Source organism: Calypte anna, chromosome 2 (assembly GCF_003957555.1).
Source record: "Calypte anna isolate BGI_N300 chromosome 2, bCalAnn1_v1.p, whole genome shotgun sequence".
NCBI lineage: Eukaryota > Metazoa > Chordata > Aves > Apodiformes > Trochilidae > Calypte > Calypte anna.
In genome coordinates this window covers 79,119,558-79,135,436 of record NC_044245.1, presented here as the reverse complement: position 1 = coordinate 79,135,436, position 15,879 = coordinate 79,119,558, and the positions used below count along the sequence as shown (strand labels likewise).

At 41.6% G+C, this 15,879-nt stretch overlaps 1 protein-coding gene across 1 annotated transcript in view; it reads left to right on the top strand.

The window, feature by feature from the left end:
• The first annotated feature begins 259 nt into the window (after nt 1–259).
• Nucleotides 260–15,879, top strand: part of ANKRD33B (ankyrin repeat domain 33B) — a 42,832-nt gene continuing 27,212 nt past the window's right edge. Inside the window, exon 1 of the mRNA XM_030445769.1 lies at nt 260–676. Within this exon, the coding sequence (XP_030301629.1) occupies nt 260–676 (417 nt within the window). The remainder of the gene's footprint in view (nt 677–15,879) is intronic.

Here is a 15,879-nt window from a genome sequence, read left to right as displayed (position 1 = left end):
GCGTGAGGTGGGGGGGAGGCAGAGGGATCCCGTCCCCTGCCCGGCCGCGGATTTGCACGGCGGAGAAGGGCCGCAGCTGCCAGCCGGGCAGCGTTCGGCGGGTGGGAGTGGGTTGCCGGGGGCTCCGGGTGCTGTGACCGCCCCCCCGGGCAGTGCCCCGTAGCCAGCAGGCCGGGGCGGCCCGGCGTAGCCGCTGTCCGCGGGGCCGGGCTCCGGTCGGGGCGGGGGGGAGCTCCCGCGTCCCGTCTCCCGGGCCACCATGGTGCTGCTGTCGGGGGACGGGGAGCAGCTGGCCGGGGAGCGCGTCTGCCCCACTTCGGCGGCGGCCAAAGAGGTGCCCAGCACCGAGTCGGAGAGCAGCCCCGAGCAGGGGGAGGCGGGGGCTGGAGCCGAGGCGCTGGACGAGGAAGAGGATGAAGAGGAAGAGGACAGCGAGGAGTACGAGGACTTCTCCAAGCTGCCCGACACTTACAGCATCGCCTCAGAAGACTCCTTCTACCCGCCGCAAGGGGTAGAGGACGAGGAGGACCGCTGGTCCCTGGAGGAGGAGCGCGACAGCCCCGAGGCGCTCAGCCTCTTCCGAGCCTGCTGCACCAACAACACCATCGTGCTCAAGGCGCTCATCCGACAGGGCCCCGACGAGGAGGAGGTGCGGGAGACCGACCGCAACCGCCGGGTGAGCATCCCTGCCCGGCCCGCCCCGGGAGCTGCGGGCACCCACCCATCCCGCGGAGGGGAGAGTTATCTCAGCTGCCATGCCACGCCCTAGCCCCCACGGGGAGCAGAGCCGGGAGGCAGGAGGCGGGCAGGGGTGGGTGGGTGGGTGGGTTGGGAGACACTTTTTCTATATGAAGGGGGGCTGGTCCGCAGCCCCGTGGGGAACGGGAGCCCTTGCAGCAGGGGGTGGGAGAAAGGTGCAAAGCCGGGCTAGATGCAACTTTTATGACTTTGGCAAAGGATGAGTCTGGTTTGTTGGAAGAAAGGTTGAGATTCCTGTTTTCCCGTCATCGGTTTTGAGTTGGATCTTGTTTTGCAGCAGTTTACTTGGGACAGAGTGGCTTTGCTAGCAACTGTTGTGGGCAGCAGGGCTAAACCTTCCTCTTTGCTGACCAGTCCATCACATGCAGTACTTCATGCTTTTCATCTTGAGAATTTGAACAAGTGATCAAAGTTTGTGTTTTCCTTTTTTTTTTTTTTTTTTTAATTTAGCTCCCCCCAAAACGTAACTTTTTTCCAGTCCTTAGAATGCCAAGCAAGGCTTGGGGTACTCCTGTGCTAGTATCAGGCTTTTTGGAGTTCTCCAGATGTTTTTGTTGATGGTGGCCTATTCTGGGGCTTTGTGTCAGTACAAGGTTTGTCATTCAGTTTTCACCTGCTACCTAGTTAAGTGCAGGGGCAGAAGTGTACTGCACTGAACCAGAAGGGGAAAACTCTGGAAAGATTTCTGGAGGAATGTATAACTGGGACGTTTGAGCAACACTATAGAACACAGGCAACAGCAGCTCCTCTCACTATAAGTCATATTAAAACTTAAAATTTTTGCTTGTAGAGAAGTACTTTGCGTAAACAACAACTAGTATGTGACAGCAATGCTTTTAAAGAAAACCTGAGTGATTTCAGTCGGGCAACTGAATTGCACAGCCTGGTAAAGTAAATGTTCTTTAATTCAAAAGTAATGCAATAATTTGGGTTTGGGGCTGCACAGAGGGGGGCTTTTTGTCTTACATGTGTTGGACTTTCCCTACAAAATATCTTTATTTCTGCCCACCTTCATCCCCCTGCCCCCTGGATTCTTCAGTACATATTTTTAGTTCTCTGATTTACATTAAACTTCTGCAGAAGATGTAAATACACATCTGAGGGGGTAGCAGGCTATAGTATGGGGGTTGGAATGAGCACTGGAGGGTAAAAAAGTTTTAGATCAGCTTTTCTGCCCAAGCCAACAAATGGTGTAGTTATATACCCTTAGTAACATGTATGATCCAAACATACATTGCAGGATATTTTGAAGATCCTGGATATACAGCAATTCTGTGTATGAGGTTTAGGCCTGAGCTACAGCCCCAACCCAGGCCTGGCAATTACATGGATGCTCACCTCCACTAATTAAGCACAATTCAGGTGTGTGACAATTAGGAGGTTTGGTCCCCCTGTATATGTGGTGTAAAAGACCAAGTGACTCATGGCAGTCCTTTCTGAAGGGGTGGAACTCCCACCCAGCAGAGGGTATGCAGCTAATCTGGGAAGCCCTCTGGCTCAGGGCTGGGGTCATGCAGGGCTGAGCCAGGGCATGTAACAAAGCTGACGAGAGGCATCATCCCCCAGTAGTGCTTTCTGCAGAGGTGATCAGATCAGGGCAGTAAAAGAGTACATTCACCCTTCTTCATCTCACGTCCCCAAAAACAAGTTACTCTTCTTTATCACTCCAGCTGCCCAGAAAAGAAACAAGATTTTAGCCTGTATCCAAATAGAAAGTTCCACACTGTCAAAAAACCCAAAAGTTTTTCTTATTTAAGCAAGTATTCTGTTTGACCTGAAATAAAACTTTGACATCAGGTTATCTTTTCTATGTTTTTTTAAATGGCAACAAAGAAGTTCTGTAATTCAGCAACTTCTGGAAGCCTCATGAATGATGCAGAAGACATGAGTTCAGCTCTCTCTCTGCCTGAGGGAATATGAATCCTCACAGCAGTACAGAGCAAGACAGATGTGAATGGGATGGGAGCAGCTTCTCTTCTGGGAAGCTGAAATACCAGGTGTGACCACAGTCCTGATGTCCCTGTGTCAGGGCTGGCCAGCCTGAGTGCTCCTCATCCCCTCTTCTCCAGGATGGGAGCAGGTTATCAGCCTGCAAACCTGGTTAAGCCACAGTCTATTATCCACAGGCCCTTAGTAAAATACCAAATGAAACACCAGCTCATGTTCTGATTCTGTGCCTCCAGTCTTAACTTTTCCCCCAGCCACTGCTGTTTAGACAATCAGGAAAAAATCACATTATTTTGCAACAGAAACCCACCTTTTTCAGGGAACCTTACCTGAAAAAAGAGAAGTTTCCCTCAGCCTTTTGAATGCTCTTTCTGTGGAGTTTTTGCAGCACTTGAATTTGCATGTTGTATAGAACCATTGCACATTATTCATAAACAGCACTTAGTTTTACTGCCAGAAAGTAACTGAATGAATTATATACACCACTTGTGCTAATGGAATTTTCCAGTTTTTGAAATCTGTACTCATAGCTTTCAGCATCTCTTTTCACCAGGATATTTGTTTACAGTACTATCTGACATGGATAAATTTATTTTTTTTAATACGATGAATAAATAGGGTAAACTTTTGTTTCTTGTAAGATTTCTGTAAGGCAGGAGAGAAGAGGAAGAATAACTTGCTTTTTGAGAAGGAAGATGGTGAAGCGAGGGCTTTCAAGCAATAAAATTATTTTCATGACTCTGATCTGTTAACCCTTCTTTTGTATATACAGGAGAGTTTCATTTCTTTCAACTTAAAAATTATTCTTTTTTCTTTTCAAAATAGATAAAATATGTAACAGGTTATGGTAGTAAGACAATACCATATTTCTGAAAGTAAACTCAAATCTCAAGATGTAGCATGAAGAAAAAAATTCCTGATGGTAACATTCTTCAAATTTACCTGGGTACAAATAGCCTGAGTTTTGCAATTGTTTTGGTTTTAATTTTTTACCTTGGTTCTAAAGCAAGGCTATGTGTAAATTTAAGATTTGGAAGGCATTATTTAAAAAAATGGTAATATCCAGAGGTAAACTTACATATTTTCCTCAATCTTTTTCTTATCAAAATACATCAATTCTTTCATGTGGAGACAATTTGCCACAGCTGGATAGACTTTTCATTTGGGTTTCTACAGAAGTGTGTTTTTCCTGTGCTCTTTTTGTGAGCTGCAGAACCACCTGCCAGGCACAGGTTCTCGTTAAATTCTCCTTCCTACAGTAAACCAGACTCCACAACAACCAATTTATTAGTCACCACATGTAGCCTGAAGACAGGTACCCTTTCTGTCTTGTTTTCATTGCTGTTAAAAAGCCAGCAGATTATATATCATTGTCTGCACAGGATCCCCAAAGGGCTGATGCCTACATCTGCTGTTGCACTGCTCTCTGTATATGGACTCTCAAAAGACTGTCTTGGTACTGCCCCTTTTCTCTCCAATATCAAAATATTTAGAAAATAATTATGACAGCAAATAATATACAAATAGTAGATCATAGCATCACAGAACGGGTTGGGTTGGTAGTGACCTGAAAGATCATCTGGTTCCACTCCCCTGGCATGGGCAGGGACACCTCCCACTAGACCAGGTTGCTCAAAGCCCCATCCAGCCTGGCCTTGAACCTGTCCCTTCATCCCCTTCCTGGGAGGGGACATCTACAACTTCCCTGTGTAACCAGGGTTCCAGTATCCACCAGCCTCACAGTAAAGAATTCCTTCCTAATATCTAACCCAAATCTAGTCTCTTCCAGTTTAAAACCATTACCCCTCAACCTCTCACCACACATCCTTGTATAAAAGTCTCTCCTCAGCTTTCCTGCAGGCACCTTCAGGTACTGGAAGGTCACTATAAGGTCTCCTGGAACTTTCTCTTCTCCAGGCTGAATAACCCCAACCCTCTCAGACTGTTTTCAGAGGGCAGGTGCTCCAGGCCTCTCCTTCATTGATGTTGATGTATTTACCTGCCATGTGCTGGCAGTAAAGAGGGATTTACAAATATATATGAGAAAATTAAATGGTGGCTCCAGCAAAATCTCCTGATCTGGCTGAGGCCAGAGTGTGATCCAGGAAATGATGTTGCTTTTCTCCATGTGCTGTGGGTCTTCGTTTTGCCTCCTTACTATCCACATTTCCAGAATTTCACATATTTGCATCTCATAAGTTCAGCATCACTTCATATTAAATCTTGCCTGGAGACCAGAATTATGTATACTCAGAAAGGGCAGCGTTCCAAAATCTGGTGTTCTGTTACCACAGAACGAAAACAAGTTTAGAAATTTGCCATGACAATAGAGAAAGCAATAAGGGATTGGAGAGAGAGAAAAGAAAGTGAAGACATTGTCATACTAGATTGAAAATAATTACTGCAGCTCATTTGAGGAAAGATTTTTTGTTAACCATCCATGTGGCATAGTCTATATTAATAGTCTGTAGCTGTATTTTAGAGCTGATATATGTGCAAAAACATTCTGTTGCAGTCTTTTTCAGCTTTTTATTTTTTATCTCATTGTCTAATGGATAATATAACCTGGTTCAGTTTGTTGTTCTATGTGGATACCGTACATTTGTGATCTTTGCTTTGCCTCCTTAAAATGTGATGACATAATAATCTATGTGGCTCGTAATCTTCAACTTTCAGAAAATATTCCTAAATCCATAGTTGAACTCAGTTAACTCTTGCTGTTGAGACTTTGCACAGGGCACTGTTGATCAGTATTTGCTCTGGAGTAACTTTTCCTTTGAGGCACAGTAGTTCTGCCGCTCTGTCACCAAGCAGACCTGGATTTTATTTTTTTTTTTAAGGAAGCAAACAGAGTTTTGAAGGCTGTCGTTCTTCTAGATCTAAATATCTTTCTATTACTCCTCTTGTGATACTTAGTAGAAAAAAAATAAATGACAAATTACCTGGGGAGGGACAACAATGCATCAAAACCCTGGAAGTTGCTGTTACTAAATGGACGAAAATAAATTAGCTGTGTCCTGGCGAGAAACCTATTTGAAAAACTTGTGGGAACATAGGGTTGTGCCAGCCACGGCTGTAAGCCCAGAGGAGTAGGAGCAGGAGAGGTTTCCTGGGGTGTGGTTCACACCATGGTGTAGTGCATGAATTGGGAAGAAGTTATCCCTGTTCTCCTTCTCTCCTCAGCAGACAGCAGTGGGTTTTTACAGAGAGTGATTCAGACATGTCTGTTATGCTCATGCTCTGACTGCTGTCCCCTCATGCTCTGCTAAAGAGCCTCCTTCTGATGACTTCTGAGAGAGTTTGCAGAGGTGAGGAACATAAGATCCCTCACTGAGGCACTGTACATACCTCCTGAAGTGGACACACTGTGCTGGAGAGCATCTGAGAGGGACCCCCTGAACAGAGTGGAGATGTTTCTCTGAATGCAGCCTAAGTTTGCTTGTGTGTTGCTGGCAGTAAAAGGATATTTTGGAATGGTATCACTTATTGGTGTCCTTATTGGACCCATGATAGCATTGGAGGCATCAGACACATTGTACTGGTCCCACTGCTCTGTGCTGCAGACTGGTCCTCAGCAAGGCAAAGCAGCTCACAGGCTTTGCATTGCCACAGTGAGAATGTGTCAGGCAACTCAGAAAGTTTAGGCAGCGTTACCCTTCAGAGTTTTTCACAGGGAGATGCACAGTGAGTACTTCATGGAGTTGACATGAAAATTTTTCTTTGCCAAAGGGCTGTGCTCCTGAAACTGGGACTGGCTGAGAAGGAGCCTGTGGTTTAGTTCCCGTGTCCTTGGTGAGGGAATATTGGGCTGCATGATGCTTTTCTAGAAAGTCATGTATCACAGAAAGTGCCAGAGCTTGTGTAACACACCATTAACCTTTTGTTGTTGTTATTTTTGTTGTCCTCATGATGCTAGTGTGCAAAAAACCCCCAAAAAACTAGCAGTACAGCAGTGTGTGGTGAGGATCTCCTTGTCAGACACTTCTTTTCCGTTCTCATGGCACATAGTGTAAGTCACCCCATGGCAGAAAAAGGATCTGAAGAATGTCATCTGCTATAGCACTGGGAACTTCTTTCATTCTTTTACAGGCAGTTTCATTTTCCTCATATTCTCTGATGCAAGGTAGTCTCATGGGAAGGGTTGCATTGAAACTTACCAACCATGAAAGGTAATGTTTTTAGGGTGGAAATAGTTTTGAAAAGATCCAAGCAGCAAAAGTAATCTAATTTGAATCCTTCAAAAAAGTGAAGAAATACCCAAATGCACTAAAAAAATGTCCCTGGAGATGCGTATGTGTTTAAAAACTGAGTAAGCAAGGCAAAGCAAGGAGCAGCAGACCTCAAAATTCAGAAGCTGCTCAAAACAAATCGGAAACCCTTCAAATCCCGTAATTACAGCTCAGGAGAAGCCGTCACAAAGGAGTAGACAGAGCATGGAAAATATGAAGTCAGCTGGCTAAGCGGGAACTCAGTGAGCTAATCAGAGCCTGGACCAGATTGATAGAGATGGGCAGTCGGAGGCGTTGTCAGAAGTGCGTGGGCAGGTTTGCTGTCTGCCTGCCTGCCCTTGTCTGCACTCCTCTGGAGTGTGAGGTGAGTAATGCCTTTGTAAACCTGGCACAGTGGCATATCCTTTAACATACCTGGAAAAGAAAAGGATATGCCCGGAACATGATTTCTGTGGAGTAAAGGGAACACTTAGGAAGGACCGTGAGGGTGCTGAGACATGAAGAATGGAAATGCAGGCCTTTAGCAGAGTGCTGGAAATGAGTGACCAGACCTGCTGCATCCTCCATGTGGCTGACAGGTATTAGGATATAATTTGTACTTTGCGTCAAAAGCAGCATCGGCTAAAAGACATAACTCTTACTGATGTTGATAGATGCAGATTTGAAGCCCTCATCAACATGAGAAAGTTGTACAAGTGCAGTGTAGTTTCAAGCTATGCAGTGATAAAGAGAGGTTTCCTTGAAGAATTTTAACAAATTGCTTAACGCAAAGTGTGTGGAATAGGAGGGATGTTTTTAGCCTGATGGTAGCACAGAAGTAAAGGTCATTGCAATCTTATATTCTAGTTTAAGCAGTCTTTCATGCTACTATACTAAATCAAGTATTTGGACTTGCAGAGCTCTTCAGAAATGCAGTGATGACCCTGGTTATCCAACTGAGCATCAGTTGACTCCAGATGTAATAAAATATAGCTGCATTTAAAAAGCTAATGATTATTTAACAAGACTGGTTGTCTGGGACTTCTGTCATCAATAATTATGAAAGATCTATAACTGTGTCTTCAACAGATTATATCTGTAATATAGGTAAGAAATATTACCTTGGGCTTCCTTACCGCATTTTTCCAGGACACTCTTGGGGGTTCTTTTCTCAGTGCATAATGTACCACTGCTAATTCCTAGGAGCCACAATCTATATTCTCATGGACGAATTACTCAAGGAGGATTATTTGAACTGATTTTCTCCCTTAAATGTCCATAAGATCTTTCCAACACAAGAGCACATTCACCCTACTCAGAGTTATAATCTCTGGAGCAGACCAGCAGTGTCCACACAGCCAGCATTTGGGCCCAGTTTTTCTGAGTCCTAAGTGGCTCTCCTAATCCTAATTAATTTTTTATTTTTTATTTTTTTTTTTTTAAGGCTTTTCAATTTAAAGAGCCCAAACTAGCATAAGTCAAAAGGACTAGTGATATTTCCTGCTGCGTTATGGTTTGGGGAATTATTAACTGATACTAAAATTGGTATAATATCTATTTGCAAATGCTGGGTACTTTTTTCAGAATTGAAGAGAGAGCTTGCAAGGTAGGATGACAGAGTGATAATATGATGCTTCAGTTTTTCCCAAATTAGGTTTTGTCATTAATATCAGTACCTTTTCTAGTTCTCATAGTACTTTTATACAAATCATGCTCTTCTATATAGCTATTTTGGCAACTGAGACTAGAAGTACATTGCCTGCTGACAATTTTTCTGTATTGTTCTTCTTATACTGCCTGTCACTACACTCTGGAATTACGGTTAACTTTTGGGGCTGAGTTACAAAAAGCCCACTTAGTAAAAACTGCTCATAGACTTTTTCAGTAGAAAAAAAAAATCTCTGTGGGATGTGAAATCAATGAAGAGCTCCCATGGGATTTATTTGAGACAGGAGTTCACATTTGATGTTTTCATAAATAAAGTTTCTCTCAGAAGGTTACTCTTCTATATTATTTAAAATGTTAGGCCACATAGGTTTGAATTTACCTATTTCTACTGTTTTTTTCATTACAACTGGAAATAAGGACTCTCCAACCTGGGCTAAATGTAATCTTGTAGCATAGCCAGTGTGTCACAAAAAGAAATAATTAAGCCCAGTCTGAAGAGGATGGTTGTCACAGAGCCTGTAGTTGCACATCTGGCAGTGAATTAGCAATTCAAATTGTATCCACTGTGGGAAAAACCCACAATGAAGAAATAGTTCCCATTTTTCAATTCTGTTATTTTCTGTTATGTCTGTTTAATTCCACAGGGAACAATCTGAAAGCAAGCTGATATAAAATGGAAACGACTCACGGTCAGACTCTTGTTGCTTCACATGTTTAGGATGTAGAAGGTTTTGAGCTTGATCCTGTAATACCCTCTTACATATGTCGGGTTTTTTGACTATTGGGTTGTTTTTTTGTTGTTGTTGTTCGTTTCTCCAGTCTTTTGCCTCTTTGCCTCATAGTATGTGAGGCCCAATCTTTGGGACAGCCTGTGTGTAGACAGACCCACAGCTGCTGGTGAGAGATACTGACAGCAGCCACCACAGCTCAGAGTTGAACCCTCAGGGGACTTTTGTCTCTATTACTACTGGAGAGAGGTGGGCTTACACATAAGCCATTACATAAGCTTTCTGAAGTGGAAAAGTGACAGAAATCAGCTTTTCATGGAATATTTAGTTTTATTTTTTACTTTTATTTTTAGAAAACCTACTTATCTTGCTATTTATTGCTCTTATAAAGAAAGGCTTGGCACACCTGTTTATCATTTGATTGGTAGACATGGGAAAGCTAGCTGTGTATGCCTAAAAGTGTTTTATGGTGTGGTTGAAAGGAAAGGGTTGACTGTCTTTGGAAGGTAGTAGGATACTTCTGTGTGTTAGGAAGCATCACATGTGACAGGTTTCAAGGGAAGGCAGAGCCGATAATCACACTTGTGGTGGAGTTGATTTCAAGTATTTTTCTTTATTAAAAAAAAAAAAGATTTTCTGTAAAGACAATGGAACAGCAATAGCTTGTTAGGCAAAGCACGTAGAATAACAAAACTGGTTGGTTTTGGAACACAAAATTATCGATATTCATGAAATCTTAGTGTTTAGACTTAAAACCTCCTTCTGAGCTACTAAAAAAGTTTTCTGGTTGCTCCAAGAGAAGCATTACTGCACTGTAAGTGCCTAGATGGGCAGTGCAAAGGCAGCCAGAGGAAACCCACAGGCTGGGAAGCAAGAGGTTGTTCTCCTTGCCATGCTGAAGGCACTTCATCACCACCCTGCCAGATGAGCCCTGTCTGCATGGGGGCCTGGGCAGTGTGAAGGTGCCATAGGTGCTGCTCTGCAGGGCTGCTGCAGCTGAGTTCCCTGTGCAGAAATGCTGGCCTGGAATAAACCCCACATTGTTCCTGGAGGGCAACCCAGTCTGTAGTTTGATGAGGGAGTGAAACTGCCTGCTGTTTCAGGGTGACAGGGAAGCAAAACAATTTCAATGTCCATGGGAATGGAGTGAAAGTGTCTTCCTCCTACCCCAGGGGCAGAAAATCAGTGCAATGCCCCAGGCAAACACCATCCCACAGTCTGCAGGCAGTGGCTGTCTGATAAGACTGGGCTGGCTCTGTGGTTCTCCATTGACCTCCTGCCATCACCAGCCAGTAGAACAGAGTCCACACTGGGCTGCATCCTGCTGCCATTTATCAAGACCGAATCTTCCCTTGATGTCTATTTATTGTGTATGGAAAGGAAGCTGGTTTTGGTTGTGATTAGTTTTGTTTTACCACCCTATTGCTGTAAGGGCAGTGGGCATTTCCCAGCCAGGCCATTTTTAACTCTCTTGAGGATGCAACAGGTATGTCCATGCATGAAGATACCCCTGAAGAGAACTGCCTGGCAAATAGGAACTTGAACTGCGTACTAGGTACATGGTAATCTTATTAGTACCTTACCTGAATTAAAATGAAATGCATGCAGTTTGCTGAATTCAGATATCTCAGTGAAATTTACAATACTTATTTCCATATGAGTTCCCATGAAGTATATTGGATCCACTACATGGATGTGGAAAACTCCCTGCAATAGTGAGATAATAAAATCTGACAGGCAAGAGCTGCCTCATCAATTTACACCTGTTGCAATAAATATAGTTGTCTGAAGACTTTAAAAAAGTTGCTTTTGCATTTGAAGTATTTAAGCAGATACTGCAGTCTTTTCCCACCATGCCTCCTAATCCTCCTGTTAGTGATATGACACAAAGCAAACATCGAAATATTTAGTACTCATATGAGACATTTTAGAAGCAATAAAGAATAAAAGCATCCAAGGACAAAAAGAAGGAAAAAAAAGAAACAGACAAGGTGAATAAATGTCAGCCTTTCTCTTAAAATTTATCACCCAAATTATCTTTCTCCAAGACACAAGATCGTGAAATGCCTTTCACTTACTATTTTCATTTTATCTTTCTGTGGACATTTTTAGCTTGACCTAGTTTATGCTTATTACAGTCTGTGCAGTTGATGTATGAGCAGCGGCTCCATTCACAGATGGATGCTAATGGAGCTGCAGTATTTTGGTGTGCATCTACATGATTGTTATCATGCATTTCACAAATCACAAACATACAGGCAACGAGTCGTCCTCTAAGGATCTGCATTCAAATTAAAAACTAATTATCTGAAGGTTTCTAGTACGATGGTGCTGATCTACAGTTTGTCTGATATCTCAAGTCTAGCACTCTCATTTCTGCTGTCATTAAAACTATGAAATCCCCTAGCTACCAGGTGTCACTAAAACATACTATGTTCTTTGGAGCTTTAGTACTAAATCAGTAGAAACTCCTACCCTCTTGTGCTAGGTCCAGGAATCAGTTCACCCTGCTAAACACAGACAGTAACCATGTGGCAAAAGAAATTACATCACCAACTAATTGTCATAAAGAGTAAGGGTGTTAAAAACACAGGGTCTCCTTTGGTATCAGTGCAAAGGGAGAGTGGCTCCATGTTGGACCTTGCTGGTCCAGGACCATGGTTGCCCAGGCAGAGGCAGTGACCTTGCAGCAGCACCCTCCTGGTACCACTTCCAGCCCAGTTCCCCATTGCTGTGTCTGCTGGGGCAGAGGTTCCTATGGTGGACCTCTTGGTAAGGCCACATTCGTGGGTAATGAACAGCTATGGGGAAAGTTCACTCTGCATGGCTTCTATGTATGTTTTACTGTAGTAAAAGTAAAACATAACAGGCTGAAAAGAGTGTTGCTGGCTTCGTGCTGGACTGCTCAAAGGGGAACCCAGCCACTGCCTTTAAATATTTCAGCACCCAGGTCTCTTACACTGCTGTTATTGTTTGGACAAGTTGAGTCTGCAGAAAAGTTACAATTCTGTAATTAATATCCTCTGTTAACTAGTCTACTGTCATTTATCTGCCAACCTGCAGATTTTGAAAGTTTAGTTCAAATATATCGATGGTGAACTACGTTCTTTAGATAATTAAAAAAAAAAAAAAATCACTGTAAAATCACTGTTACTGTTTCTGTAATGCAGCATAGTAGTTGCAATTTCCTTTGGTGATCTCAATGTATGTTTACTGTTTGCTATGTCCACATAACACATTATTCTGGGGAGGAAGTTTTTGAAATGGCACTTAGAAACCTAACTCAGACTTCAAATACCTGTCTAAAAATATGGTATTTTCCACTTCCTTGTTTAATTTATATTTTAGTACAGTGATTGAGTTGGTGCTGATTTATCACTAAATTGTTATTGTGTGTCTTACAGGAAATAGGAGTTACAACTAGGGAAGGAGTCTAAGCAGAAAGATAAGTTTGGCAGCTTAACAGTCTCTGGCAAAAAGGCAACTGAGGATTGCTAATGTGATATAAAAACTTACAAAAATGTTCAAATAATATAGTAATTAATTTCACAAACTTACTTCTGTTCCTTCCTGCAGTCATGCCCTGTTGTTCCCTTAAAGATTTTAAGGTCCTCAGAGAGTGTATCTGGAAAGATTCTACCTCATTATTTCTGCTACTGCAATCAATATCATTCCAAAATACATTATTTTAAAGTCTACCTCTATTAGCTGAACTTTTAAGATGATTGCAACAAAGCAATAACACTTTGTACAATCATTTTATTAACAACAGTTCTTCTGTACAGACATCCAATAGAAGATTTTCAAATACTAAGGGGAAGAAGGTGATTTTTGCTATCAGCTAATGGCAACAAGCCTTCATTTTACATATTTATTCTTGTTTGTCTCTTACCAGAGCTGGATTGAAGGAGTCAGACTCTGAACATAATAGGAAACACCCTACCTATAATTTTGAGGTAGAAATACAAAGACGAGACCTTCTGCTTTTAAAAATATTGCACTAGTGCCAAGGAGCATTCTCTCATTTTGTGCCAGACAAACGCAAAAGAAACTCCAAATGCTTTGCAAAACATTTGAAAATGGTCTGGTATAAGGGAAAACTTATTATTGCTTTCAGGTGCCTGAAAACAGAGAGAAAAACATGTTTTACCATTCTTTCCCCTGCTACTCTGTGATCTTTTTAGCTAATGGATATAGAGTTCTTATAAAATCTGGTAGAAGAAGGTGAAAAAATTGGTCAGTAATTGTAAGCTATCTAAATTTGCTTCTATGCCTCATGGAAAAGAAAAAGGAAATAAATGTAGTGTCTTCTGAGATCATGAGAAAGGTGCTCTGATGAACTGTGAAGGGGAAGGTGACAATACTTGTTCATATTTCATTTCACTTCTGTAAAAATTTGCCTTTGTCATCAATGCAAGAGAGGAGGGTCTTAACAAACTTTCATCTTATTTTTACTGCAGTGCAGCATTTTTTGCACAGAACTAAGTCACCTTAATTGGAAATTAATTAAAAATAAAAGCTGATGGAAATTGACAATTTCACAGCTAGTCTCCAGATGAAGGCATTTCAAAAGAGTGATAAAAATGTTAGTAGAAGTGATAGGGAAAGGAGATATTACTTAGAATAGGTATTTTATATTGTCCAGAAAGATTTTAAATCTTTCTAAGATAACTGGAGGTCTTGTCCCTAAGTAAATATTTGTGCTGGGGATGTCAGATGAGGAAAGGAACATACAGGTAAGATTCCTCATGCCACAAATAATTTAATATGAATAAGTGACAATAAATGGACAGTAAAATGCCATTAAATCAGAACTTGTCAAATCTAGATGAAAAAGCTATTTTCCTTGTACATGAGCTTAAAAATAGGGAAATCATAGGTTGTCAGTTTTCCAATAGAGGCAAGACCTTGGTATTTCCTCCTTGTGCTTTCTAATATCCATCTGAGTAATATGAGTTAGGACACACCTTAAAGGAAAAAGTAGGGGGGACTGGACTCAAAAACAGAAAAGACCTGAAAAAGAGTTTTCTTTAAAATCATTAAGATATATATCTCCTTTACTGCTCCTATATGAGTCATTGCTGTTGTGAGGCTGAAACAATTTCACCTGACCTGTGTGTCCTTCTTGAGGTGTGAAAAGGGTTTTGGTCCTTGCTTGGTAGTGATGGACACAGTCTGGTGTGCTTCTGTAGGAAGTGGAAAGTTCTTCTTATTGAAATAAAGGACTTATGGTCTTTGAAGACTGCATCACTAGCACATCACTTCTTACCTTTTCAGAGCTGAAAGTATTAGTTTTACATTTATTTATTTGGCAAAAGAATGAGGTGGGAGAGTCAGTCCTAGGAAACAAACCATTCAGTGCTGGATGATAAAATGCACATTAAAGGAATTAAAAATGCAGAACAGAAAATATAAAAAAATATAGAAACATTTTCTTCCAGAGATTGTGGCTGAAGAAAGAGCACATGTGCAGAATTGGTGGTAATGCAAAACTGTTTGCTGCTCCCAAATCCTGTGTCCATTCACAGGGTGAGAGAAAAAGAAGCTTTTGCAACACGGTGTGCTGCTGGTGTGGGGCTCTACATGGAGCCTGCAGGTGTAATGCTGCTGGCTGTTCCTGGACCATGCACACATAGGTCTAAGGATTTTCCTAAAGGTCTGCTGCTGAAGGAGGACAGCTTGTGCTCCACGTACTCATTTATGATGAAACAAAAAGAAGTGTCAAAAAGTTGTAGACAAAATTTTTAACCTTAGCATCTTAATTGTGGGTGGGTATATTCAAACATAAATCAAATCTAGAAATGCCCTTCTTCTGGTTTTCCTCAGACTTGTGTAGAACTGCTTGATTTGTCCATGAGTGTGGCCTCTGAGTGGCTGCTAAGTGAACAAAGACTAACTTGAGAAAAATGACTGCTATTCCATTTTGGGGTGGAAATACAATGGCTTTTGTTCAGTGTAATGTATGTAATGAGGCTGCACAAATGAAAATTTACATTAAGAATATTTAATACCTTGAGAATAGAATATTTAGTGACACCAACATGTACTGTCTTCCTTTCATGAAGAAACAACTCTTCATCCTAGCTTTTTATTATAATTATTCCTGTTTACTGCTAACCATCCAGTGGTTGAAGTTTCCTTCTTTATCATGCTCTTATTATTATGAAAAAAACAAATTGCACAAGTATTAATGGAATCTTCTCTGCAATATTTCTTCAAAGTAAATGGGTTTCTTTCTTCCTGTCTCTTAAAAAATTCTACTGCTTTGGAGTTGGGCACCACAAAAATGAAGAAAATTATGTTTACAGGTCAACTCTGTGCCACTGTAACAGACAAGTCTCTCGAAGCAGCCAAGTCCATTTCTACCAAAGGTTCTCCTTTACAATAGAGATATCTCTGCAGCTGTTGATGTACCTTTGTTTATGTCTTCAGTAGAAATACATTTCCATATTTCTGAGCTTGTCAGTCTGATGGGAAGTATCCCCCTGTAACAAAAAAAACCCATCAGAAAGTCCTGGAAAGCAACAGAGATATAAATAATATGACTACAGATAAATGCTTAGTTGTGT